Source organism: Balaenoptera acutorostrata, chromosome 14, assembly GCF_949987535.1.
Source record: "Balaenoptera acutorostrata chromosome 14, mBalAcu1.1, whole genome shotgun sequence".
Lineage (NCBI taxonomy): Eukaryota > Metazoa > Chordata > Mammalia > Artiodactyla > Balaenopteridae > Balaenoptera > Balaenoptera acutorostrata.
In genome coordinates, this window is record NC_080077.1 from 55,248,064 (window position 1) to 55,272,293 (window position 24,230).

Here is a 24,230-nt window from a genome sequence, read left to right on the forward strand (position 1 = left end):
GATGAAAGCTCCAAGCTTCTAGTCGTGGCTTGGTCTTTCTGGTGACCAGATCCCATCCTGAAGCTATCCAGGAGCCCACACAGGGTCATCTCCTTAGAACAAAACACGCTCCTATCACCCAGGAATTTCCAAGGGATTTAGGAAGCTCTGTGTAAGACTCTCTTATCGCCCCCATCACTCAGGAAATTATGAAGATTTTTAAGAGCCCTGTGTCAGGAATTGGGGATCAAAGACTAAATATTAGAACAAAAGATGCTCCTCGCACCCCAGTCACTCAAGAAATTGCTACAAGGGTTTTAGGAACTCTGGGTCAGGAACGGGAGAAGAGACCAAAAATTGTATTTATTATGTCACAGGTGGACACATGACAAATACATTTGGCAAAACCCATAGGACTGTACAACACAAAGATGAACCCTAATGTAGACCCTTGTTAATAATAATGTAACAATATGGGTTCTTCAATTGTGACAAATGTATCACACTAATGCAAGATGTTAATAATTGGGGAAACTGTGAGCAGGGGAGAAAGAGGCTCTATAGGAGCTTTCTCTACTATCTGCTCAATCATCTGTGAACGTAAAACTGCTCTAACAAAACCAAAACCAAGTCTGTTAATTTTTTTAAAAAAGGAAAAGAAATTAAAAACAGTCAATGAGGCTCATTGTCAAACTGGTCAATGAAAAAGTTAATGTAACATTTAACGAGATGAGCTTAGGTATAGAAAGAATCTAATCAAATCATTGTATAAGAGTTGATCACAACTGGTCTGCCATGAGACCATACCAGAAGCAGCTATGGCCTCTGTGCAGTTCGGAGTAACATTTGAAAGAAAGTCTACACTGATGTAAACCATGGGCAGATAGAGGTAAGGAAGGTAATGCGACATACTTTTAAAACCAGTGACTCCCTTAGCTCGTTTTATTTTCACAAACTTGTTCTATATGAACTTTGAAATCTTATCAAGGTTTTGTCCAAATGATAAAAGCAGACTAGGATGCCCATAGAGAAATAAAGGTAGAAATAATTGTTTATGTCAATCTAAGCTGTACTAGCTAGAGCTTTTGCAGAGGAGACAGGCGGCCCTATGTTCTGTTATTTATGCCTCATACCCTTTTCATTCTACACTTCTATGCAAGTTACCTCCTTGCATCATATTCATTTTCAAATAGCGCTGAGTCTTTCAATCTGATCTTTCCATGCCCAGCAGGAGGAGACCAGGGAGCCTAGGGCACTCCCAAACCCAAGTTTCTGTGTCTAGAATTCTTATTGTGAATTTTATAGAGCTGATATTCATATATCAATGATAAGAAATTCAAACATAAAATTATGCTTTTAATCCTTAGATGGGTTATAGTGAGGGGGGCGTGGATTTAGTTCAGTCTCCTCTTTCTGTGAAACACAAACTCTGAGCAAACAGACTATCCAAGGCCAGCACTCAAGTCTTATGATATCGAATCTAGTATTCTTTTCATAAAAGTATGCAATCTTGATATGATCTAAACGCCTTACAGGCATCTGATCCTGTTAGGTAAGGAGTACGTCCAGTAACAACTGACTCCGTAACTGGAGTCTGGTATCCCAGTTTGCAAAAGCCAGAACCTGGGCTCTATTATTTTAGTAAATATGTGTTTAAATTTTTATAAAAGTAACATATAATCATCATAGAAAATTTCACAGAAAAAGACGCAGGAGGAGGTGTAGAAGTTGGAAGATGAAGAGGGAGAGAGGAGAAAAGGGAGAGAAAAAAGGAGGGAGAGAGAGAGGGAGGGGAAGAAGGAGGAAAAAAAAATCACTTACAACTTCAGCACTCTGAAGTAAGGAATGTAAGTATTTTACTGCTTAACACCACCGATGGTTTGTAATGTTCTCCACATTCTTGTAACCTGCCTTTTTCTACTTAACATCTTTTTATGGGAGGCAGTGTAGGCAGTGACAGAAGGTGGCAGAAACTGTACAGGTAGTGGACGGGAGCGTAAGCTGTAGAGCTAGACTGGCTGGTTCACATCCTGGCTCAGATTCTCGCTAGCTGTGTGACCCTGAGCAGGCTACTCGACCTCGCTGTTGCCTCAGTTTCCCGTCTACGAAATGGAGATAATAATAGTAACTACTTCTATCATGAGGATTCAATGGCTTAATATATTTAACCACTTATAACAGTGACTGGCACAAAGTACACTCTATATCAAAGGGCAGTAAATTTTTTCAGTAAAGAACCGGATAGTAAATATTTTAGGCTCTGCAGGGTCATATAGTTTCTATCACAACTCCGCAATGCTGCCTTGATGGAGACTGAATTTGGATTTCATATAATTTTCACGTCATGAAATACTACTCTTCTGTTGATGATTTCAACCATTTAAAAAATATAAAAACCGCTTTAGCTCATGAGCTGTGCAAAAATCAGTAGTAGGCTGGGCCTCTGGGCCAGAGTTTGCTGACCTCTGTTCTGTATAATTAGCAGACATTATTACGTCTCTAATTTATCTTTCTATAAATTATTTTTAATGACTGCTTAGAACAAGATTACTTGGATGTCTTATAATTTACTTAGTCCCCTATGATTACAAATTATTTCCAGTGTTCATTACTACAAGCCATTCTCCAATAAATATCCATGCAAAATCTTTGTGCACATTTACTATTAAACCTACACCTTAAAATGTATGTAGTGGCAGCTACCAAAATGGCTGGCAGAGCATCTAAAAAGAAACAGACTCTGAAGAAGTAACCTTGAAAATAAATGTTGCACAGATATAGCAAATTTCAAACATGTTAGAGAAGGAACTCTATAAGTAGAATATATATTCATACACATAGAACTTACTTGGTACCATTCTAACCCTTCTATGTATATTAAATCATTTAGTCCGCAAAACAATCCTATGAGAAACAGGTGCAATCATCATCACCGTCATCACCCTCAAGGTACAAAAGAGGAAACTGAGGCCCAGAAAAGCTAAGTAACTTCCCCAAGGTCACACAGCTGGCTGGTGGCAGAGGCAGGATTCAAACCTGGTCTGTGCAGCACTATAGCCCATATTCCTGAAGAAGATGCTGCACTGTAGAGGCCTGGCGAGTGCGCACACCTGGGTCCTCACTTTATAAAGTACCTGTGGTCTTTGGCTCATGTTTGGCACGCATGAACGACCTCACACTCTAATAACTGGCACAAATTTTATCCGTCAATGGGACACTTCGGTGGAAACTGTGAATGCCCACCTAACGTTCCTCTTTTGTCCTCCAACTCCTTCCCCATACCAACTCTTCATTAAATTGCCCTGCATTTCTTACCCAAAAGAGTTGTGCTCTATAAACAGTAAAGACTGACTGGAGCGTACTTTCAAATCTCGTTTTTCGAGTCAGGGTCCCACATCTGCCAAATTCAAGTGGCAACCTCCGGGTGGAGCTTCGCCTAGGGTGGAGGGCCAGGCACCGCCACGGGAATGCAAATTTCGGATAAGTACCTTCTTCCATGGAAACAAAACCGCGGCTCGTGGCGAAGGTCTCTCCCGCGTGGCCCCCGCAGCAGCAGGGCGGGCTTGCTCTGGCCCCTCGCCGGGTCCCCGAGGGCGCAGTCTCGCGTCGCTGTGGACCAAACCGCCAGCCTCCGCCGCCAGGCTCAGACGCCGAGTTGCACTCTCTCCCGGTCCTTCCGGCTTGTGCTGAGATGCGGGCGACTGTCCCAGAAAGGAGTTAAACGCGAGTGGGTCGTTCGACTTTGTGGGGAAATGATTCTAGTTTTCATTTCTTCTTCTGATTTCTCTCCCTCCTGGGACCCGACTGCTCAAGTTATCCCCATGAGGCTGAGCAGCCAACGCCGCTGGCCCCAAGTTGTTGCCCGCCTCCCACTCGTGCCCAAACTAGGACAGAACCGAGAAGTAGAGAGGAAACCAGGAAAGAAAGAAGCGGGTGCTTCAAACGGGACCACGCTTGTGCAGACGCGGCGGCGGACTTGGAGGAGCGGGGCGGGGAGTCCTGGCCGAGGCCCGGGACTCCGCCCGCCGGGGGGCGCCGGGACGCCGGGCGCGTGCGCTGTGCGGCCCCAGCCCCGGCCGCAGCTGCCGTGATGCCTATTTTAGTCAAAGCCGCTGCGGGCGCGGGGACCCGGCACCGGCCGAGCAGCCTCCCGACCCGCCGATCGGCCGAGGCTCTCGCGTCGGGCTCCCGTCGAGCCTTCGCGTCCGTGTCCCCTGCGCCCCGCCGCTGCCACCCCAAACTTTGGCCAGCACCTCCCGGGCTCCGCGCCAGGGACGAGCCAGGTAAGGAGCGGGAGGCGCAGCTGCCGCGGGCTCCCACAACGCGCCCGGCTATTTGCAGCCTGGAGCTCCCGGGGCTAAATCGGGAAGCGAAAGTTGGATCCCTGCTCAACTGGGAGCAACTTTGCCCTCCCGGGTGGCGGCTGCGTGTTGTCGGTTCCCCGGCCGCCGGGAACCCCGCCCTCTCCTCGCCGGCCGCGCCCTCGCGGGGTTCCGTGTCCTTGGAAGCCGCCCTTCACCCCGGGTCTGGGCGTCGCGGTCACAGACCCTCGGATGTCAACTGCCGCCACTCGGGTCTGGCAGCGCCAGCGTCCTCGGGCGCTTGGGCCCCATCGGGTGCCGGTTCCCGCGCTCTGCTGCCCGCAAGCTCTAGGTGAGCTCGGCCTCTCCCCTCCCCGAGAGGCTCCCAGGGGTCCGGGCCCGCGAACCCACTACGGCTCCTCCTCGCCCCCTGTAGGGCCTCCGGGTCCCAGGCGGAGGCAGCGCGCAGCCGGGCTCACCGGGTCGCGCGCTCTGGCCTGGCGCTGCGAATGCGAGGTGGGTCAGGGCGTTCACTGCACACCCGTCGTGGCCCGAGAGCCTCGGATCAAGACCAGTTGACACAGACCTTCCCTTTTTAAGGAGCGAGGTGAGCTGGGCGCCTGGGGAGAGCAGATGGCTGGGGAAACCGAGATCCACCCGCGCCCTCGTTTCCGAGGCTTTGGGAAACGTGTTGTTGGCCAGATAAGTCTCAGAGACTGCTGGCTTTGGAGCAAGAATAAGTACGAAAAGACTCTTAGCAACATAGTGCCCTTGTCATTCCGAAGATAAACGAAGGTTCAGTTAGAATCACGGAATGAACTGCGCTAGTCTATGAGCACGACTTTTGCTCACCGCTGTTACCTTCTTCATTTGTGTAGTTTGGTGAAGGGTTAATGTTAGTTTCACCATTCAGCTATTTAGCCCTGCACACACCTACCTGAAAAGCAATAGATAAACAGGACTTAACTAGAACAGGTAATTTAAGAAATCAGACTCAGAGGAAAAAGAAAATTTCTCTTGATTTAGACAAAATTAACCTGAAGGTTTACCAATTTACCAGTCTAACCTTCCTTGTCAGACTCATTCATTCTCTGTATAAGGATAGTTCAGTGCAAGCCACATAAATCTATTTCGTGGTCAAAGGAAGCTGAAACCTTTGGCAAGAGGTTTCCATATTTATTGGCAAGATCCGATCCATATTTATTGACAGTAGGTTACTGGCATTTCAAAATAGACATAAAGATAAGTATACCTAGATAAATAATAGACATATAGATAAACATACAAATAAAATAAATTATGTATAATATATAATGTTAATTACTATACAATATATATTGAATATAGAAAATTAAATAAATATATGGATTATACATATATTTTTAACAAGGCATGGTGCATCAAAATATGTTGTAGGATTATCTCACCTTTTAAAAATTCTTATTACCGTGTCCTTGGTTCTTGGGTTAGTAGATCATAGTTTTCCTATCATTTCCCTTGACCAGAAATTGGTACTTTTAGTGCCAGTTGGAGAAATTTTAAAAGCCTGAAATTGAATTACAGTGAATTAGTTGGCAGTACAGATATAATCAGGTGGATGTGAGGGGGAATATGTATTACTTAACTGACTATATAAATATCTATTAGAGCCACAGGCTATTAAAACTTGAAGGGGTTTCAAAGACCATCTAGTCCAGTTGTCTCAGTTCCCAGGAAGAAGACAACCCAAGGAGCAGAAGTGACTTTCCCTGGTTTATGTGGCTTCCTGGCACTTGTAGTATAGAACCTGACTCTCCCAGCCTCAGGCAGGCTTGGCACTCTCCTATCTTTACTACTGAGGTTTGGAGAGACAGAAAAGTAATTTCTAAAAATGTCTGTCATTTTTGTGTACCTTCCATATGGCTTTCACCTCTGGCATTCTCTACAGAGGCTAGGCCTTGGATATACTTAGGTGAATATGACTTTGTCCCTGTCTCATAGAGAACATAGGTTAGTTAGGGGAACAAATGGGACAATGGGAATGAAAACACATTCTAAAGTGCAGTAGAAATGGCAGTTATTTTTAGCTTATATAATACTAATGCATAAGCTGATATTGACATCATGAGTGATAGAGGACATTTAATATCATTTTCCCTCCTGAAAAACTTATGAGATTAATTCTGATTTGGTTCTTGAAAGCAAACTTTGTGTAAGTTGAGTTACTAAAATAATGATTCCTCCCCCCCATCCTAATATGTTTGTATTTTTATTGAGCCAAACATTTGGAAGGTAGAGGATTAAGAGGTACAACCTATTACGTATGAAATAAGCTACAAGTATATATTGTACAACACAGGGAATATAGCCAATATTTTATAATAACTATAAATGGAGTGTAACCTTTAAAAATTGTGAATCACTATATCATACACCTGTAACTTGTATAATATTGTACATCACCTGTACTTCAATAAAAAAAAACATTTGGAAAGTAATTGAATTTTAATGATTTCTTTCTTTTTTGCAGCAAATCAATATCTAAGTCAACTATTTCTCATATGTATGAACTGTTCTAGAATTATGGGAAGAGATCTTTAATTGACTTGATCATTCCATTCACAGTTTGTAAATTTAGGCATGTATAGTTTTCTATCATCTTAAGAGATGCGGAATTCTTTCACATTTGTTTATTAACATCTTTTCAAAATGCCCAACCTGATACCAATTGATTCTATCACCTAAAACCTTCATTTTAGTGTGACGGATGAAAAGAAAAAATATGGAAAAGTATGGCTTATTGTGTGACCTTATTTGGAAAGAAAATCATATTTCTAAATTAAATTTAAACATATTTTGGGTCCCCATTGGGAATTCTTTGCCCGAAACAGAACAATTCACATATTCTGTAAATCTACATAGGTTTTGCCAGGGACCAATTTGTATAATTAACAATAGAAAGAGTTTTTTAAGTACCAGAGAGGACAGGTCATATAGTAAGGAAATAGTGCCATTTTGTGTTAAGGTTTATGTAAGCATGTGTAAAATGTATATTCTTTGAAATGTATTTGCTACACATTCTAATATTAAATAGTCAAATGTATACTCATGACCCCTCTTCCATATAAGGAACCTGCAAGTTTACTATTTTTCAATTTGTGAGATGCTACCAACTAGAATTTTTATGGGAAAGTAAATCTTTAGACAGTTAAAGGAGTAAATGTTAACACTCTCTCTGTACATATAAATGATTATAGTAATATATTTATTAGGTCATATATGATAATCTAGAATGTATACATGTATGCTCTAGTGATTTAACAACAGTATGAAATTAAAGCCTTCCAAATATCCTAAGCCTTCAAATAGTAAATAGTAAGGTGTTAATTTTTTGAAAGTATTAGAAAAATCAGTTTTTCTAGTTATTTTTCCTGTGTTTGGATTCAGTGTCACTAGTGGGAGTATAATAGGAAGCTATACTAAGTAACTGTAATAGCTATGGTTTATGAACATTGGTGATTGTCTTTTAGACTAGTTAATTCCCTCATTTCTCTCTCCCCCTCCAAGTATGTTTAGATACAAACATATAGCCATATGGAGTGATATATATATATATATATATATATATATATATATATATATGTATATATATATATATATATATCAGAGAATAGTTGTGCACTATGCTAAGTATTTTATATATTTCATTTCCTCATAAAGTCAATGAAGTATTATCGTCATTTAACAGATAAGGAAATAGATACATTTAATATGTGACAGAGCTGGGATTTGAACCTAGGTCTGTCTAATTCATAACCACCAGAGAAGTCTATTTACCCACATTTAGTTCACAGAAATAATTTTGGTATAACACCCATAGGGGTGATAAGATACAGCTGTCATTTTTTTGATTGTCCTTTTGTTTATTTGTTTTTATAGGAATTTTCAAGATGAATTATACCAAGTCCACCCCATTGGCAGAATCAACTGCAATAGGTTTTACACCTGAGTTAGAAACTATCCTACCTGTGCCTTCCAATGAGACCACTTGTGAAAACTGGAAAGAAATACATCATCTAGTTTTTCATGTAGCAAATATTTTTTTTGCAATTGGGTTGGTTATTCCAACTACTCTTCACCTTCATATGATACTTCTTAGGGGGATGTTAACTATAGGTAAGATACCTGAGATTTTATGTAACTTTTCTATAACTTGCATCAGGTGGACTTTGTATGGGGTGTTTCAGAGGATTTACATACTTGTTAACTGCATAACTGGGTGAATAAACTTTCTATACCTCAGTTTCCCCAGTGTCAAATAAGGGTAAAAATACCACCTCCTGGGGTTGTAAGAATTCGGTGAGTGTGAGTGTGTGTGATATTTGACTTACAATAGTGCCTGGCACATTGTAAGTACTCTATAGTGTTAACTATCATTATTTGAATAGGCATTTACTTGCTGCAGCAAGTAAAGCAACACTGGGAACAAAAACAGTTACCTAGACAAAATAGTTCAAATAAAATTTGGGGGATGGTGCTCTGTTAACCCTGATGAAGCACGTTAAATTAATCCACATCAAAATACTAAAACAATCGAATTTACTATTTTAGCCAGTGATCCTTGACAGATTACTCTCTGTGTGATTATGTCCCTGGTGATTCATTTATTCAGGTGCATTTTTGAGCACCTGTAATATGTCAGACAGAAATTGACAAATGCAGTCCCCATCCTTGAGAAAGACACTCTTTTGGGGGCTGGAGAGAAACAGATGGGCGGTCACATAGGACAGATCAGATGCTGTGATGCAGGTGTGCACCCAGTGCCAGGGAGAAATGGACAGCATGATGGGCTCAGCAGAAAGGCAGACCAGGGTCCACTGAAGAGACAACTTTGGAGCTGGTTTTGGGAAGATGAGAGGGATTTCTCTGAGTGTGAGTGTGTATGGTATCCAGGTAAAAGGCACAGAGGAGAGGAAGATTCAGCATGTTGAGGGAGAATGAAGAGTAGCTCACTGTGCCTGAAATATATGACAAATGACAATGAAGGGTCAAAGAAGGTGGTAGAAGGGTAGCTAGAAGGTAGCTTGTAGGACTTCTGTGGCTGTTACCTCTGAGTCAGGTAAGGATTACAGCAGGAGGAGCAGAGTATTGAGTGAAAAAATAAAACCACACCCTGTAAAAAAGCAAAAGCTAATTATGATTTTTAAGACAGAGTTTTGGAGGTGGAACAGACCAAGGGAGATCACCTAGTCCAACACTTTATAAATGAAGAAACTGAGGCCTTTTATATGTCTTCAATATTTGCTACATAATATTACCTGAAGAACCTTAAAATTTTTATATTTTGGGCTATTATTCAGGTGCCCCAAATCATTCTGATGAAATTTTAAAATTGCAAATGAATAACTTTTTTAAATGGGAGATTTAGTTTTTATGTGTATATGTGCTGTTGATATATTTGTGTTGATAATTGATATTGATAATTTTATTTTAAATTTAAAATATATATTGATTCTCCCATCATAAAACTGATCAAAAGAAACTGCAAATTTGCACAAACCTCTTAGAAAACAGTTCTTTAGTGTCATCAAAACCTATAAAGTTATCCCCTTGGCTCACTGTCAGGTGATCCACCCTAAGCAAGCAGTCACAAGAACAGATACATTTTTATGTATAAAGCTGTTTTTGCTACTTATCAAAAATTACAGCCAAAACATTTCACCCGTCTACCAGTAGGGAGATAGTTAAATAAATTATGGTTTAATTAATTACAGTCATTAAAAACTATGTATACGAAGAGTTTTCATGAAATGGGAAAATCACTGCAATAAGTAAAAGAATAGGTTTTAAACTGTGAATTCATTAGGTTTGCCATCAGGTAAAAATACATAAAGACTGTGAGGAAGTATTAAATATCAATAGTGGTTGTCTTTAAGTAGTAGAATTATGAAGTTTTTTTTCCTCCTTTAAAAAACGGTTTTTATACTTGACAAGTTTTCTGCAACAAAGTGTGTTTCGGTTTTGTTTGTTTTGGTAATCAAACAAAAACCAAAGTGTAACTTAATGTGATATTTGTCTTAGGTATTTCTAAGATGTGTTTGGTTTATTTTATACATGGAAGATGACAAATGTATTCGGCTACATGCTGAAGCTAGTCTAGACACCTAACATGCCCACTTCATTATTCAACAGGATGTACCCTTTACATCGTCTGGGCCACTCTCTACCGATGTGCCTTGGATATCATGATCTGGAACTCGGTGTTCCTGGGGATCAACATTTTGCATCTTTCATATCTTTTGTTCAAGAAAAGACCGGTAATTACGAACAATTAATTAATAACGAAGAGACTTTAAAGCTTTTGCTTTTCAAGTACTTTGTTCAGACCTGAGAATGAGCATCTAACATCTTCAGGCCCTTTAATATCATTTTTCTGAAGATGAGACTTTCTATGAAAGTCTTTCTAAGACTTTCACTTTCTTTCTGAAAGTGAAATATTTGAGCACCACGAAATTTGTTCTACCAACGAGTTTTTAAAACGTCTTTAATCATTAGGGCAATTTAGACATGAGAGAACATGACAGTATTCTTTTTAGTCATCTAACTTCATTATTTATTTTGCCTATTGATATTCAAATGTCACTTTGGAAAATCTTTGCCTTGTTATAAAATTAAGTGCTCAGAGACAACTTCCATGAACTTGCTAATGATTAACAAATAACTTATGCTATTTTTTCACGCTATTTTTTAAAATGTAATAGCTGTTTTTTTTAAGTCCAAAATACTCACTTAAGGAAATCACCATTTTTGGTGAGTTGTTATGAAAACACTAGTGTTTAACTTTTTCTTTTCCACTCCTTGTTGTGTTTCCTTGATCATACCAAGAACAAACAGATGTAAACAGAATAAGAAAATAGCATGGCTCCTAGAAATCACTCCACAGCTGTTTGTTGACTGTCCAAAGCACATACAAATATTCAGTAAAGTAAAAGATAACATGCTTGCTCTAATCTTATGTTCAAGGCCAGACATGCACATAGAAAACTATTAGAAAACAAGATAATTCATAGTAAATTATAATTTCGATGATACAGGTGATATATGTAATAGGCATTCCACTAGACTGTCATCTCCTCAAACATTGTAACCCAGTCCATTTTGCTTACTGTATTAGTCAGTTTTCACTACATTATGCTGTGTAACAAACAATCTGATAGTCTCAGTGCCTTATAACAGCAACAGGTTTTTTTCCTTACCAACCTAATATATGGACTGTGGCAGCTGTGATTCTATTCCATGTGTCTTCTTCATTTCAGGGTCTCTGCTGAAGCAGCAGGTTCTATTTGGACATGCATTCTCATGGCAGAGAGAAAAATATAAGAGAACAAAAGAAACACCCAATGTTTCTTAAAATTTCTGTTCCCATTTCACTGGCCAAAGCAAATGACATGACCAAGCCTGATGATGTGGGAGTAGGATAGGATAAGAGGATATATGATCCTCTTGCAGGGGTGGAAGCAGCAAATAGCTGGAAACAATAATATCATCTACCACACTTACTGTTGTACTCCCGGTTCCTGCCAAGCATGGGTAGCACTTAATTGGTGCTCAAGAAAACATTTGATAAGTGGATGCTTTCAAAGAGAAGAATTAAGAGGGCTTCATGAAGGAATTGGGACTTGAGCTAAGAGTTGCAGGATGAGCAGATTATGAACATGAGTCAGTTTTTCAGTTCGTACGTTCATTGCTGTGCCCCATTGGCTAGTGTGCATGCTGGAAGCGAGACAGATTGGTGAATAAATGATTTTAAACACTCATTATGAGAGCTGTGGAGTGGAGAAGGTAGATGATAGTAATGGTAAGGATTTCAGCTTCTGAATATCAGAACTTACTAGAACCCCAAGTTCTGAACATAAGATTCAGAAGTTGCTGATGTAATGGTAGCACCAGGTAAGTAAATCATTTAGTATGTATCTGTGCTTTTGTTTCTTCTCTGACAATAAACCTACCTTTTTGAAAAATATAAATGCTAGCACTTCATTAAAATGAAACAGCAGGACAAGTGAGAGCATTGCAAAGGTTGCAGTGACATCTGAGCAGCCCTGGTCCTCTGCGTCTGTAAGCTTCATGGTGTGGCTACCATAGATATCATTGAGATGGATGATCATTTGAACCCCAAAGTTCATTCACATGCTGTACAGATTTCCCAGACTAATGCTGGATGCAAAGATGGGGCTTGACCCGGGCCTCGAATAGTCTGACAACAGAGGTGATTGAGCCATTTTGCTTTCCCTCCCTCTAGCATCCAGCCTTACTGGCCAGTGGGTTCTCTATTCTACCGAGATTATGGTAGCTCAGAATGAGACTACTACATGGAAACTTTTTGACTCTTCACTTTGCTTCAGAATAAATGAGAAGCAGCAATTGCAGCTGTGGATGTTTGCTTTCCTATGTTAACTCATTAGATAATAATTACATGTAGAAAAAATGTTTAATGTATGTATCCTCATAAATTTGTTTCCAAGTTGATTCCTAATTTATGTACTTATTTTCTTGCTGTAATATTTCAAAGTTAGTGTAATTTCCTTCTGTAAAACAGAAGTATTCTAAAAATGAAAAGGTTTTACGTTGTTTATAGGAAATGCTAAGATTGGCAAGGTGAATGTTGTTAACAGCATTTGAAACCTCCACGGTTGCTTGGTAGCGCATAGAAAGAGATGTAATCAATAGTGCAGATCTTCACCATATGCTCTCAGAGTTCAGTTTAATTGCAAAAGTGCCCTGTTAGCGTCTAAACTTACATCACCACTTACTCTTCTGTGTCAGATTCCATTGACCAAAACACAGAAGGGTGATGGCATCTATTGCAGATTTGTTTATTCTAAAAATCCCTATTTAGACCACAGAAGCCAATGTTTTGGTGTTGCTGCGTTAGTGTGGCATCTGATCACTGCTGCCTTTCAGGTAAAAATCGAAAAGGAACTCAAAAGCATCTACCGGAGATTGTTTGAACCACTCCGTGTGCCTCCGGATTTGTTCAAAAGATTAACTGGACAGTTTTGCATGATCCAAACATTGAAAAAGGGCGAGACCTATGCTGCAGAGGATATAACCTCAGTTGACGACCGTCTGAGTATTCTCCTGAAGGGAAAGTAAGTGCTCTATGGAAATCGAAATGCTTCGTTTGCCTGGAATCCTCTCCTGGCTTCTGGGTAGGAAATGAATGAAAGGAAATGTTGCCAACTAATGAAATAAGTGGTCACAGAGTTGGTTGGTGGTGAATTTTCATCAGACAACTGCATTTTAGAATATTACAGAGCAACATGGTAAAATTATGTAGAATTTATTGCTGTGAATCTTGTTGATGTCAGGGTTTTCATTTGTGAAGTTTTCAACTTTTTTGGAAGTTTTATTTAAATTTAATGAGGCAGAATTGTAATAGGTTTAAATTGGGTGTTAAAATTTAAGGAGCTTATGCGTGTTTCAGAGGTGACTTGCTTAATTTTTTGAACATCACAAAAATACAACTTCGAGGAATATCAGTCTCCTGGGGAGAGAGCCAGTGTCTGTTCCCTCTCAAAAGTGTCCCAGTTTGAGTAATTAATTATATGGTCACTCCAGCTATAACAGCAATGAATACCATTGGAAGGCACATGTCTTCTTCAATACGGACACTTTTTTTCCCTTGTTGTTGGTGAAATTTATTTTGAAATTAATACTTGTGTCTCAGGAAAGGCTTTTTAATTATGTCAGTCACCTGGGGGGGGTCTTTAAAATTTTACAAAATACAAACCCATAAGATTATGGAGATTTTAAGGCTTGTCATATTATGTGCAGATTATTATGCGTTTATTAACACTAATTTCTGTTATCAGAATGAAGGTCTCCTATCGAGGACATTTTCTGCATAATATTTACCCCTGTGCCTTTATAGATTCTCCTGAATTTAGATCAACCCAGATGCACAAAGGTGAAAAATTCCAGGTATGTTTTGGCATGATTTTTAAGAAGATTGAAACTAGTTAATGTCTCATTCAAAATCCAAAGGATATGGATGGGAAAGTGGCCATGATTTACTGAAAAAAGAGATTACCATACGGAATATATAGTATGACCCCATTTTTGTAAAACTTAAAGTAGTGTGTGTATGTACACAGGAAGAGGTCTAGAAAGATCTATCCTGATTTAGCCATTGTGTTAACACTGTTATTTCTGGGTTGTGAGTTTGATCGCTTTTTTGTTTGCTTCCTTTTTGCTTATTTGAATTTTTATAATTTTTCCATAGAGAACATCTAATGCTTTTGTTATGAGAAAAAAGGAAAATGTCAATTATAGATAATCAGTGTTCTTAAAACATGTAATTGGTTACTTTTATTGGGGAAAAATAGAAAACTGACTTTGCCCTAGAGAACCTACTTTGTTAATCCTTATGAAAAACAACTGTAACCACTTTACTCTTTTAAATTTAATGAATATGTTTAAGGGCAAAGAATGAAGTTCTTCACAGTTACAATAATTTGAACATGACTACTTAGCCTGATTCTTTTTGTATCTTAAAAAAAAATGCTCCATTATGTGACACTTTGTTCTGATTCTTTCTGCGAGTGTCCAGCTCTCCTATTTTATTCCGCTCATTATTGTTAGGAGAGTAACCAAGAAAATGGGTAAGAGTTTCCTTTAGTCTCAGCCTCTAGATAAACAGCAGTAAGGAAATATCCTGAGAACAGGTTTTCTTCCGAGCCGGAGGGTAAATGTATTTAGGTAGGAAATGGAATAGAAGGGGGTGCTATCACCTGAGGGAGGAAAATATCAGTGTTTCTTGATGACAGAATCTGATCTTTGAGTCTCATTCTGAAATGCCACACAATTTGGGATGCCACATAGAGATAAAAGGGCACATTCACAGACACTACTTAAGTTTATTTACAACGGTGTCAGGCCTGCCCTGCTCCTACCCTGCCTGAGTAACTGGCCTGAGTAACCACACACACCTGGTTAAAGTTATGTGCATTTACTAGAAGGTCTCATATAAATTTACCACCTGGCCGCAGTGCTGGCTGCAAGCTCACTGAGCTTAAGACAGAGGAGAAAGCAGATGCTGTACCCTGTCTCCCCTCATTTACACTCTCCCTTGCGTTTTCAAGGGTCAGCTCTGCACTGAGATTTATTCTTATAGTATCTTTAATCACCACCATCTACAAACTGGCACAGGGCCACTTCTTTTCTCTCTCCCTCTTTCCTCTGACCACCTTACAATTTCTTCTTCCAAAGCCCAACATTTATCTGCTGCATCCATTTCTCTGTTTATAGTAGCAAGTGGTTTTACACAATAGCTCAGTTTCATATAATCCTGAAGAGACTGGCATTTGGGGAAAAGGTGGGAACTGAACCTCCTCTGTTTCCAGAAGCACATAGCCCCTGGGATATAACATGTACTGTCTTTTCCACCGGACTTCAAATTATGTTATAGTTATAATTAAATTAACAACAAGAAAGGCATTTCTGCCACTGGTCACAGTTCTCTTTCTTCTTGGGGACTAGGGATTGGCATTCGGTAGTTGAGAAATGTTCCTCATGTTTCTAAAATCATGACCAAACTCGAGGTACCCTAGCTGAGTGAAGGCTATTTATTCAGCCTTTCTAAAGACTAGTCAGCTTTTCTCAGCATAGAGTCTGGTGTGGCATTTCCTGATGGGTCAATGGGTAAAACCTACCCTGGCATCATTGAGACTGTGTCCTGTACAGTTGGAGCAGATTCCCATCAGAGTAAGCCCTCGGGAAAGATTCTGTTTTGATTGTTTACCAAATGTTCCTACTGGCAGATACTCAACAGTAAAAATAGCTGTTGCACATCTGTGTAGGAGTATATTGCCTCTCCCTGAAGCGAGTTTGCAGTGAAAACTGGCAGGTGCTCCCAGGACCAACTTTTTGCTCTCTGTGCCGGTGGCATTTACACCTGAGAGTCAATGGCCGGACGTCTCCGTCCACATGCCTTTTTACCTGCTAATCTCATTTTTCTCTAACTGAACAGCTACAAGTGTTCTGACAAGGAGCTGCTTCCTTTGCATTTTTCTTCCTTTAAATTCATTCTTCGGTAGGGGTGCTACTGAATTCTACCGTAGGGTGAAATGAGGAAAGGAAGCAAGTGGACTCGATGACTGTCCCTTGAGATTGCACAGTGAATGTTGTTCAGGAATGTACGGTAATTATGATGACCGGCAGAGTGACAGAGCTGAGACAACGACTCCAGCTGCCCCCTAGGTGCTGTGTTAGTACTTACAGACCCAAGCTGCTGCTTAGAACTGTTGGAGAATCTTGAGTATCATTATCACAAAAGGTAGTGTTTGGCTTTTTTTTGTGTGTTTGGCTTTTTTTTGTCTCCTTTTGTGTGTGTGTGTGTTTGGCTTCTTCTTTGTACAGTTGTTTCATATCCAGCGAGCTCTGCCATTTCCATTTTTCTTTTGGATTTTATCTCCCGCTGTTGCCTTGCCATAGTCAATAGCACATCCTGTCCTGTGAAGCTTGAAAATCAAACCTTTATTGACTTTAAGGGAAGAAGAATGTCTTGGAGGCAGATGTCCAAGCTCTGGTGAAATAAATGAACACTGAGTTATAACTGGCTTTTAAATAAAACCTTATCTTAGTGTTAAGTAAATCTTTGGGTTAAGTTGCAAAGCAATTTAATCTGCCAGTCTTGACTCTGCTGTGTTTTAGTGCAGATGAAAACTCAGTAAGAATTAGCTGAATAGACCACTTCCAGGACGTTTTCATGTTCCTGGTGTGTGAAACCTTGTGCAGTACACAAAGAAAATAATAAATTCTCCCCTGAGGACAGTCAGCCAGTCATAGTGTCAGACTGCCATTCCCATTCTAGCACATTCAGCAATTCCCTCCGATGCTCTTGTTCTTGATAAGGTCTTTTCATTATGTGAGGGTGTAGGATTGGTTTGGGACTAATCCAGCGCCTTGAGGTAATCACAGCAAACCCGGTTACAAACGCTTAGTCTAATTCTCTACCTGAGAGAAATTCTTTTGTGTCTTCCATTACCGTGTTTGCTTGTATTTCTTCTGTGAAATTCTTCACAAGAGCTCAAGCATGGCACTGCTGAGGTACCCTAATAACCTAAGAAGCAAATGTATTTCATGGAAGCTTTAAAAATTCCTAGATTGCATCATAAAAATTCCTCATTAAAGATATGTTTCACTTGACTGTTGTGACAGGAAATCATTAAGTAAATCTGTCTATTTGACAGTAATGAAGCATTAGCTATCCACTGAAATGACCTCAGTCGATATGCTAACTACCTGCTTCCAACTAAATGCCTGCTCTTAGGGACTTGTAAGACTCCTACATACTGTAGATATAGCTTACTATTTGAATATTGTTACTACATTAAAATTGAATAATAATTTTAACAGGTTTAAAGTCGTTTTCCACCATCAATAAGAAATGGTTGCCTAGTCTCATGTAAATCAATGAAGTTAGAACACACCCTCTGACCATACACAAAAATAAACTCAAAATGGCTTAAAGACTTAAACATGAGGCATGACACCATACGACTCTTAGAAGAAATCATAGGCAAAACATTCTCTGACATAAATTGTACCAATGTTTTCTTAGGTCAGTCTCCCAAGGCAATAGAAATAAAAATAAAAATAAACAAATGGGACCTAATCAAACTTACAAGCTTTGGCACAACAAAGGAAACCATAAACAGACTGAAAAGACAACCTACAGAATGGGAGAAAATATTTGCAAATGATGCGACCGACAAGGGCTTAATTTCCAAAATATACAGCTCATACAACTCAACAACAACAACAAAACCCAATTGAAAAATGGGCAGAAGACCTAAAGAGACATTTCTCCAAAGAAGAAATACAGATGGTCAAAAGGCACATGAAAAGATGCTCAACATCGCTAATTATTAGGGAAATGCAAATCAAAACTACAATGAGGTACCACCTTACACCGGTCAGAATGGCCACCATTAAAAAGTCTACAAATAACAAATGCTGGAGAGGGTGTGGAGAAAAGGGAGCCCTCCTACACTGTTGGTGGGAATGTAAGTTGGTGCAGCCACTGTGGAAAATAGTATGGAGGTTCCTCAGAAAGATAAAAATAGAATTACCATATGATCCAGCAGTCCCACTCCTGGGCATATATCCAGACAAAATTATAATTCAAAAAGATACACGCACCCCAATGTTCATTGCAGCACTATTCACAATAGCCAAGACGTGGAAACAACCTAAATGTCCATCAACAGATGAATGGATAAAGAAGATATGGTACATATATACAATGGAATATTACTCAGTCATAAAAAAGAATGAAATAACGCCATTTGCAGCAACATGAATGAAACTAGAGATTATCACACTAAGTGAAGGAAGTCAGAAAGAGAAAGACAAATACCATATATCACTTATATGCAGAATCTAAAATATGACACAAATGAACCTATCTATGAAACAGAAACACTCACAGACATAGAGAACTGACTTGTGGTTGCCAAGGAGGAGGGGGTTGGGGGAGGGATGGAGTGGGAGGTTGGGGTGAGCAGATGTAAACTATTATATATGGAATGGATAAACAACAAGGTCCTACTGTACAGCACAGAGAACTATATTCAGTATCCTATGATAAACAATAAAGGAAAAGAATATATATGTATAACTGAATCACTTTGCTGTATAGCAGAAGTTAACACAACATTGTAAATCAACTATACTTCAATAAAATAAGTGGCTTCCTACTGTTTATAAAGTAGATAAACAACAAGGACCTACTGTATAGCACAAGGAACTGTATTCAATATGTTGTAATAACCTATTATGGAAAAGAATCTGAAAAAGGAGATATATATATATGTATAAATGAATCCCTTTGCTGTATACCTGAAACACTGTAAATCGACTATACTTCAATTTTTAAAAAACATTTTAAAAAATATAGGAAATGGTGGCTAAGCAAATTATAGTATCATTTTGAAAGTATTATTGCCTCAGGGCAACTTGAGGTTATTAAAATGGTTGAAGAAAAGTTAAATGCATATACATCACCTAAGTGCAACGACGGCTTCTTTTCTTGGATGATTTCCAACTCCTCTTTTAACTTCTTCCCGCACTATTCATGAACTGTATCTTCCAAAGGCATGGATGACATCTTCGCAAAATGAAGGGACCTCAACATTCCTAACCCTTTCTTCAACACTTGGGTGCCGGGCTGGGCCACCGTGCGAGGCCGGTGCTCACTTTCTCTAATTACTCCTCTAGAATGTTACTCAGTTGCCTTCTGTTTACATGCCCATCTCCTACTATCTCTGGAAACTCCTCAGGACTGGCTTATGTGGCTCTTGACCTTATACTTGACCTTATACTTCTTTCTATAAATCTTTTTTTCCCCCTTGGTCACATGTCTTTACTTATTATCAGCTTCCTCCACTAGAATGTAGGCTTCATGGCATCGTGTTCAGCTGTTCTTTGTATGCGGGATTCTCGATGGTGAGTCAGCCTTGTGGTCACTTCACCAGATGCCTTTCTCTGTGATTGTCTTGATGAATCTAGGACACATTGGGTAGGGTTTGGCCTGGTGGAAAAATATGCCTGGGCTGGAAGTCAGCAGTGCTCACTCCACCATTCATTAACATGTGTTCCTGCCTAAGTTTTTTGGTGCTTCTCATTTGCTTTTTTATAAATTGATTGATTGATTGATTGATTGATTGATTGCCACGTTGGGTCTTCGTTGCTGCACGCGGGCTTTCTCTGGTTGCGGTGAGAAGGGGCTACTCTTCGTTGTGGTGCGCAGGCTTCTCATTGCGGTGGCTTCTTTCTCTTGTTGCGGAGCACAGGCTCTAGGTACCCGGGCTTCAGTAGTTGTGGCCCGCAGGCTTTAGTAGTTGCGGCTCGTGGGCTCTAGAGCGCAGGCTCAGTAGTTGTGGCGCGTGGGCTTAGTTGCTCCGCGGCATGTGAGATCTTCCCAGACCAGAGATCGAACCCGTGTCCCCTGCATTGGCAGGTGGATTCTTAACCACTGCGCCACCAGGGAAGCCCCTTGATGCTTCTCATTTGGCATCTGGAAAATGAGGAAGAATGTTATCTGTCTTACCTCAAAGGCAATTTTAAGGACCTGCTTACATGATAGATGTAAAAGCACCTTAAATGTTTTAAAGTACAATACATACTTAAAGTGGGTGGCATTATGTGTACCTGTCATTTCCTACTCATTCTCTACCATTTTCCCCTGTTCTGTATTTGTCAAAACACTAATTGCCACCTGAGATTGTCACATTTCTTTATTCATCATCGGCTTCCTCCACTAGAATGTAAGCATCACAGGGCAAGGATCGTGGCTTTTTTGTTCACAATGGTAACCTCAGTGCCTTGAACCGTGTCTGGCATAAAGTACGAGCCTAACAATGTATGTTGAAAGAATAAATGAAATTTAGTGTTTTATGGAGACATAGAGCTGCTGATGCATTTCTTAAAACCCAATGTGTTTGGTTTGGGGGATTTATTATTTAATGTATTTAATATTATTTAATAGAATAAATAAGTGCAGTTTTATTTTTCTAGGAACACTGACCCACCTTTTGTAGCCAAACCCTCTAATTTACTAAAGGTCAGATTTCAACCACTGACATAAGGAGAGAAGCTGGGTTTTCTGTTTTCTCTCCTAGTAGACATAAATACCCCCTCGTCATCTGAAATATGTTTAATTTTTTTACTAACAAAGGGTAAAGAGCTCCTATGGAAATCTTTGCTCTGAGCCCAGATATGACTTCATGTCAATTTAAAAACCTTTATTAATCTCCCACTTGGACAAGCATTGGGTTTAATGTTGAAGATGTAAAAATGGTTTTTGCCTTCAACAGTATTTGTGTTCATATGTTAATTTCTTCATCAGTAAACCTGCACTGAGCACCACTCAGGGTTGGAAGCCAGGCATTCAGTATGAAGATGCACAGCCCCTGCCCTCGGGGTGCTCAGGAGAGACAGTGGACCACGGATGAACTTGAGTTCAGTGATAGGACTGCCACGTGAAGCTGACAGAAGGACCTGCATGGGAGGAAGGGTGTCCTGACCCTGAACTTGGAGTGAGGGCGTGGCCCCTTGCTCTGGAGAGAGGATGTATTTAAGGAATACTTAAGTTCTGTGTAGTGCAATTACAATGCTTTCCCACTTTCCTATATAATAACACTTAAGGAAAAGGTATGGTTTCCCAGTTCTGAGCTAAGTGGGGGATCTCTGTGTGTGTCCCCAGTGGGCTACCCTTGGTAGGTCACACTCAAGAAATACCTATGACAGAAGGACCCAGAGAAGGACCATTACTAGCCATATTTATCAGTAACCATCTGGGCCCTAAAACCAATTCACGTGAGTCTGCTTTCTCATTCTCTAGTATAATTATCTGGGCATAAAGAAATATTTAGCCATAAATTGTACATCCAATTGGGACATCAGTCTAGCACACTCTGCAGCAGTGCTATTGACACGGTGGCCATTCTTCTATCACCAGACCTCACAAAACAGAACAATAAAACTTGAAGACTTTGCTTTCATTTAGTCTACAGATTGCTTGGTTTTAAATGTAATGTTATACTTAGTTATAGAAGCTAGTGTGTATGGATCTTATTTTAACTAATATGACAAAGCATTGCTATGATAATATCCACTAAATAATTCTACTCTTCCCTTCCCCCAAGTTACTAACATTAAATTCATATACATTTTTCTCTCTGTTTCTTTGGCAGGTCACCATTATTGCAGATGATAACTGCAGATTTTTATGCTGGTCAAGAGAAAGATTAACTTACTTTCTGGAATCAGAGCCTTTCCTATATGAAATATTTAGGTATCTTATAGGAAAAGACATTACAAATAAGCTCTACTCATTGAATGATCCCACCTTAAATGATAAAGTAAGTGTTTTTCTGAGTCTATTTTGTTAAATAGTTAGGTATATCTCCTTTTATGCAATATATATTTTCCTGAATCTTCATTAATTAGTCATATGTTAAGTGAAGTGGTGATGCTTGTAATTTAGAGACCCTTCAGGGAATCAGTTCTCAAGCGTGAGGAAATTGTATGCAATTATTATATTTTCCACGACCTGGTGAGGTGTCTGTGAATGTCAGGGACCTCCATAATAGTATGCAATTATTATATTTTCCATGACCTGGTGAGGTGTCTGTGAATGTCAGGGGCCTCCATTTGTGGTGATGAGGTGCTGTCCTCTTCCCAAAGAGTCTTTCAAGCAATCTAAGGAAGATGATAAATGAGTGGAAGGGCTAGGCAGTGGTATAGGCCATGGAAGGCGGGGCAGGGGGAGCTTGCAGACTGATAAATGCTGATCAGCTCCAGCAAGCAGGAGGTTGGCTTTTTAACCCTGTGTCTCCCAGTCTTGCACATTCTACTGGTCAGGTCCCCTCCCAGAACGCCCATAAGTGACGAGAGGTATGGGATGGAAGGCTGCGGCCATTCGGTTAGGAATTTCAGAGCTGTATAGATCTCCAGCAATGTGCGGTTTGATCTTCACTTCCCCACATTTGCTTAGAAGGAAATTAAAATGATTACAGAAGAGAACTTGCAAACCTTGTTTCCGTGATAAGTACTGTTCTCCAGGGACTGTGAGTGTGGGTGTGTGCACTCTTCCAGTCATCTTGGTGAAGGCTGTTATCACATTAGGTTGGTGCTTATTATTTTTCAGATTAATCAATAGGCTATTGAGTATATTAAATTTTTTCTAATGTATTTGTAGTAATAGCTTATAATAAAAATTATAGCTACCATTTATTGGGCACTGACTATGTACCGGATAGGCTTCTATTTCAAGGAAAAGTAAATGTTACTTACAGGGAATATATGATCTAAGTCCCATGGCACTCAGAAATCTTCAAACTTTGCTTTATAGACGGTCAAAAAGTTGGACCACCAGCTCAGCCTTTGCACACAACTGTCCATGCTGGAAATGAGAAACAGTATAGTCAGCTCCAGCGAGGATGAAGACGGCTTACACCAGTTCCTTCGGGGCACCTCCAGCGTCTCCTCTCTTCGTAAGTTATCCCCACCCTGGGATTCTGATGGATACTGCTAGAAAAGGACAAATGACAACTTTGATCAGAAAAGTAACTTTTCAAGTAGCAAGTTGTTTGGCAACCTCAAGGTAACAATAAAAATAATCAGGAAGCCAGAGCCGCCTGCCATGCCTCAGCCGGTACCCACAGCATAATAGGGTCTCCTTGGCCGCTGGATCTGGAGTCTGGATGTTGCTCTATAAAGACCTTTAATAAAATCTTTTTAAAAGAAAAAAAAAAAAATAATCAAAACTTTTCTAGCTTTTTTTTTTTTTTTTTGTATTGCACGTCAGTTAAAATCCAACTCTAGAATGCTTATTTCCATTTCAGAAACTGTCCACTTGTTTTGCCATATGCTTTTCTCAAACACTGGTTCAGTAGAATAGTATGAAAGAGTCCATATGGTTTGCTGGGTATCCAAGGCTTGTTGTTTTCATGATTCTAGTGGAAGCCGAGGCCCAGCATCGTGTTTAAAATGGTAGGAAGCAACAGCTGGAGGTAGTACTGCCAGCTGGTTACCTCAGTGTGACCACCAGGAGTTAACAGGGGAGTGGGTGATGGAATTTTCCTGAAGATGAAGAAGGCCACTCAACACCCCTGTGAGTCACTTGATTCACACACCCACCAAGAGGCAAGTTTTCCAAGATTCCACTATAGTTTAGATTGTTTTAAAACATTTTAAATAATACTAATGGCACAGATATTGAAGATTAAATGCTTAACATTAATGCTTAAAATTATTTTAAGAATTATTCCAAGAAAGGTAGTATAAGAATGTGGAACAAATTCATGGGAAAGAGCAGACAGGCAGACAGATTCTGTCACTGCATAAGCTAAAAATTATTAATCTTTACAATTGTATGTTAATCCAAGGTAACTTTTAAGAAAA

General features: G+C 39.8%; 1 protein-coding gene and 1 long non-coding RNA gene across 6 annotated transcripts in view; one reads left to right on the forward strand and one right to left on the reverse strand.

Annotated features, from left to right (window-relative positions):
• Positions 1–3,994, reverse strand: part of LOC103016563 (uncharacterized) — a 161,225-nt gene extending 157,231 nt beyond the window's left edge. For all 3 annotated transcript variants that reach the window (XR_009005225.1, XR_009005226.1, XR_009005224.1), the window contains exon 1: positions 3,468–3,994. This is a non-coding gene — a long non-coding RNA (uncharacterized LOC103016563). The remainder of the gene's footprint in view (positions 1–3,467) is intronic.
• BVES (blood vessel epicardial substance) overlaps positions 3,987–24,230 on the forward strand; it is a 42,331-nt gene continuing 22,087 nt past the window's right edge. Inside the window, exons 1-8 of one of the 3 annotated variants that reach the window (XM_007190637.2) lie at positions 4,123–4,262; positions 4,717–4,887; positions 8,199–8,435; positions 10,452–10,576; positions 13,224–13,411; positions 14,135–14,243; positions 22,019–22,186; positions 23,179–23,320. In XM_007190637.2, coding sequence (XP_007190699.1) covers positions 8,210–8,435; positions 10,452–10,576; positions 13,224–13,411; positions 14,135–14,243; positions 22,019–22,186; positions 23,179–23,320 — 958 coding nt within the window. In that variant the 5' untranslated portion in view covers positions 4,123–4,262; positions 4,717–4,887; positions 8,199–8,209. Of the gene's footprint in view, positions 4,263–4,333; positions 4,633–4,716; positions 4,888–8,198; positions 8,436–10,451; positions 10,577–13,223; positions 13,412–14,134; positions 14,244–22,018; positions 22,187–23,178; positions 23,321–24,230 lie in introns of those variants that run through there. The other 2 variants (XM_007190638.2, XM_007190635.3) reach the window with 2 other exon arrangements.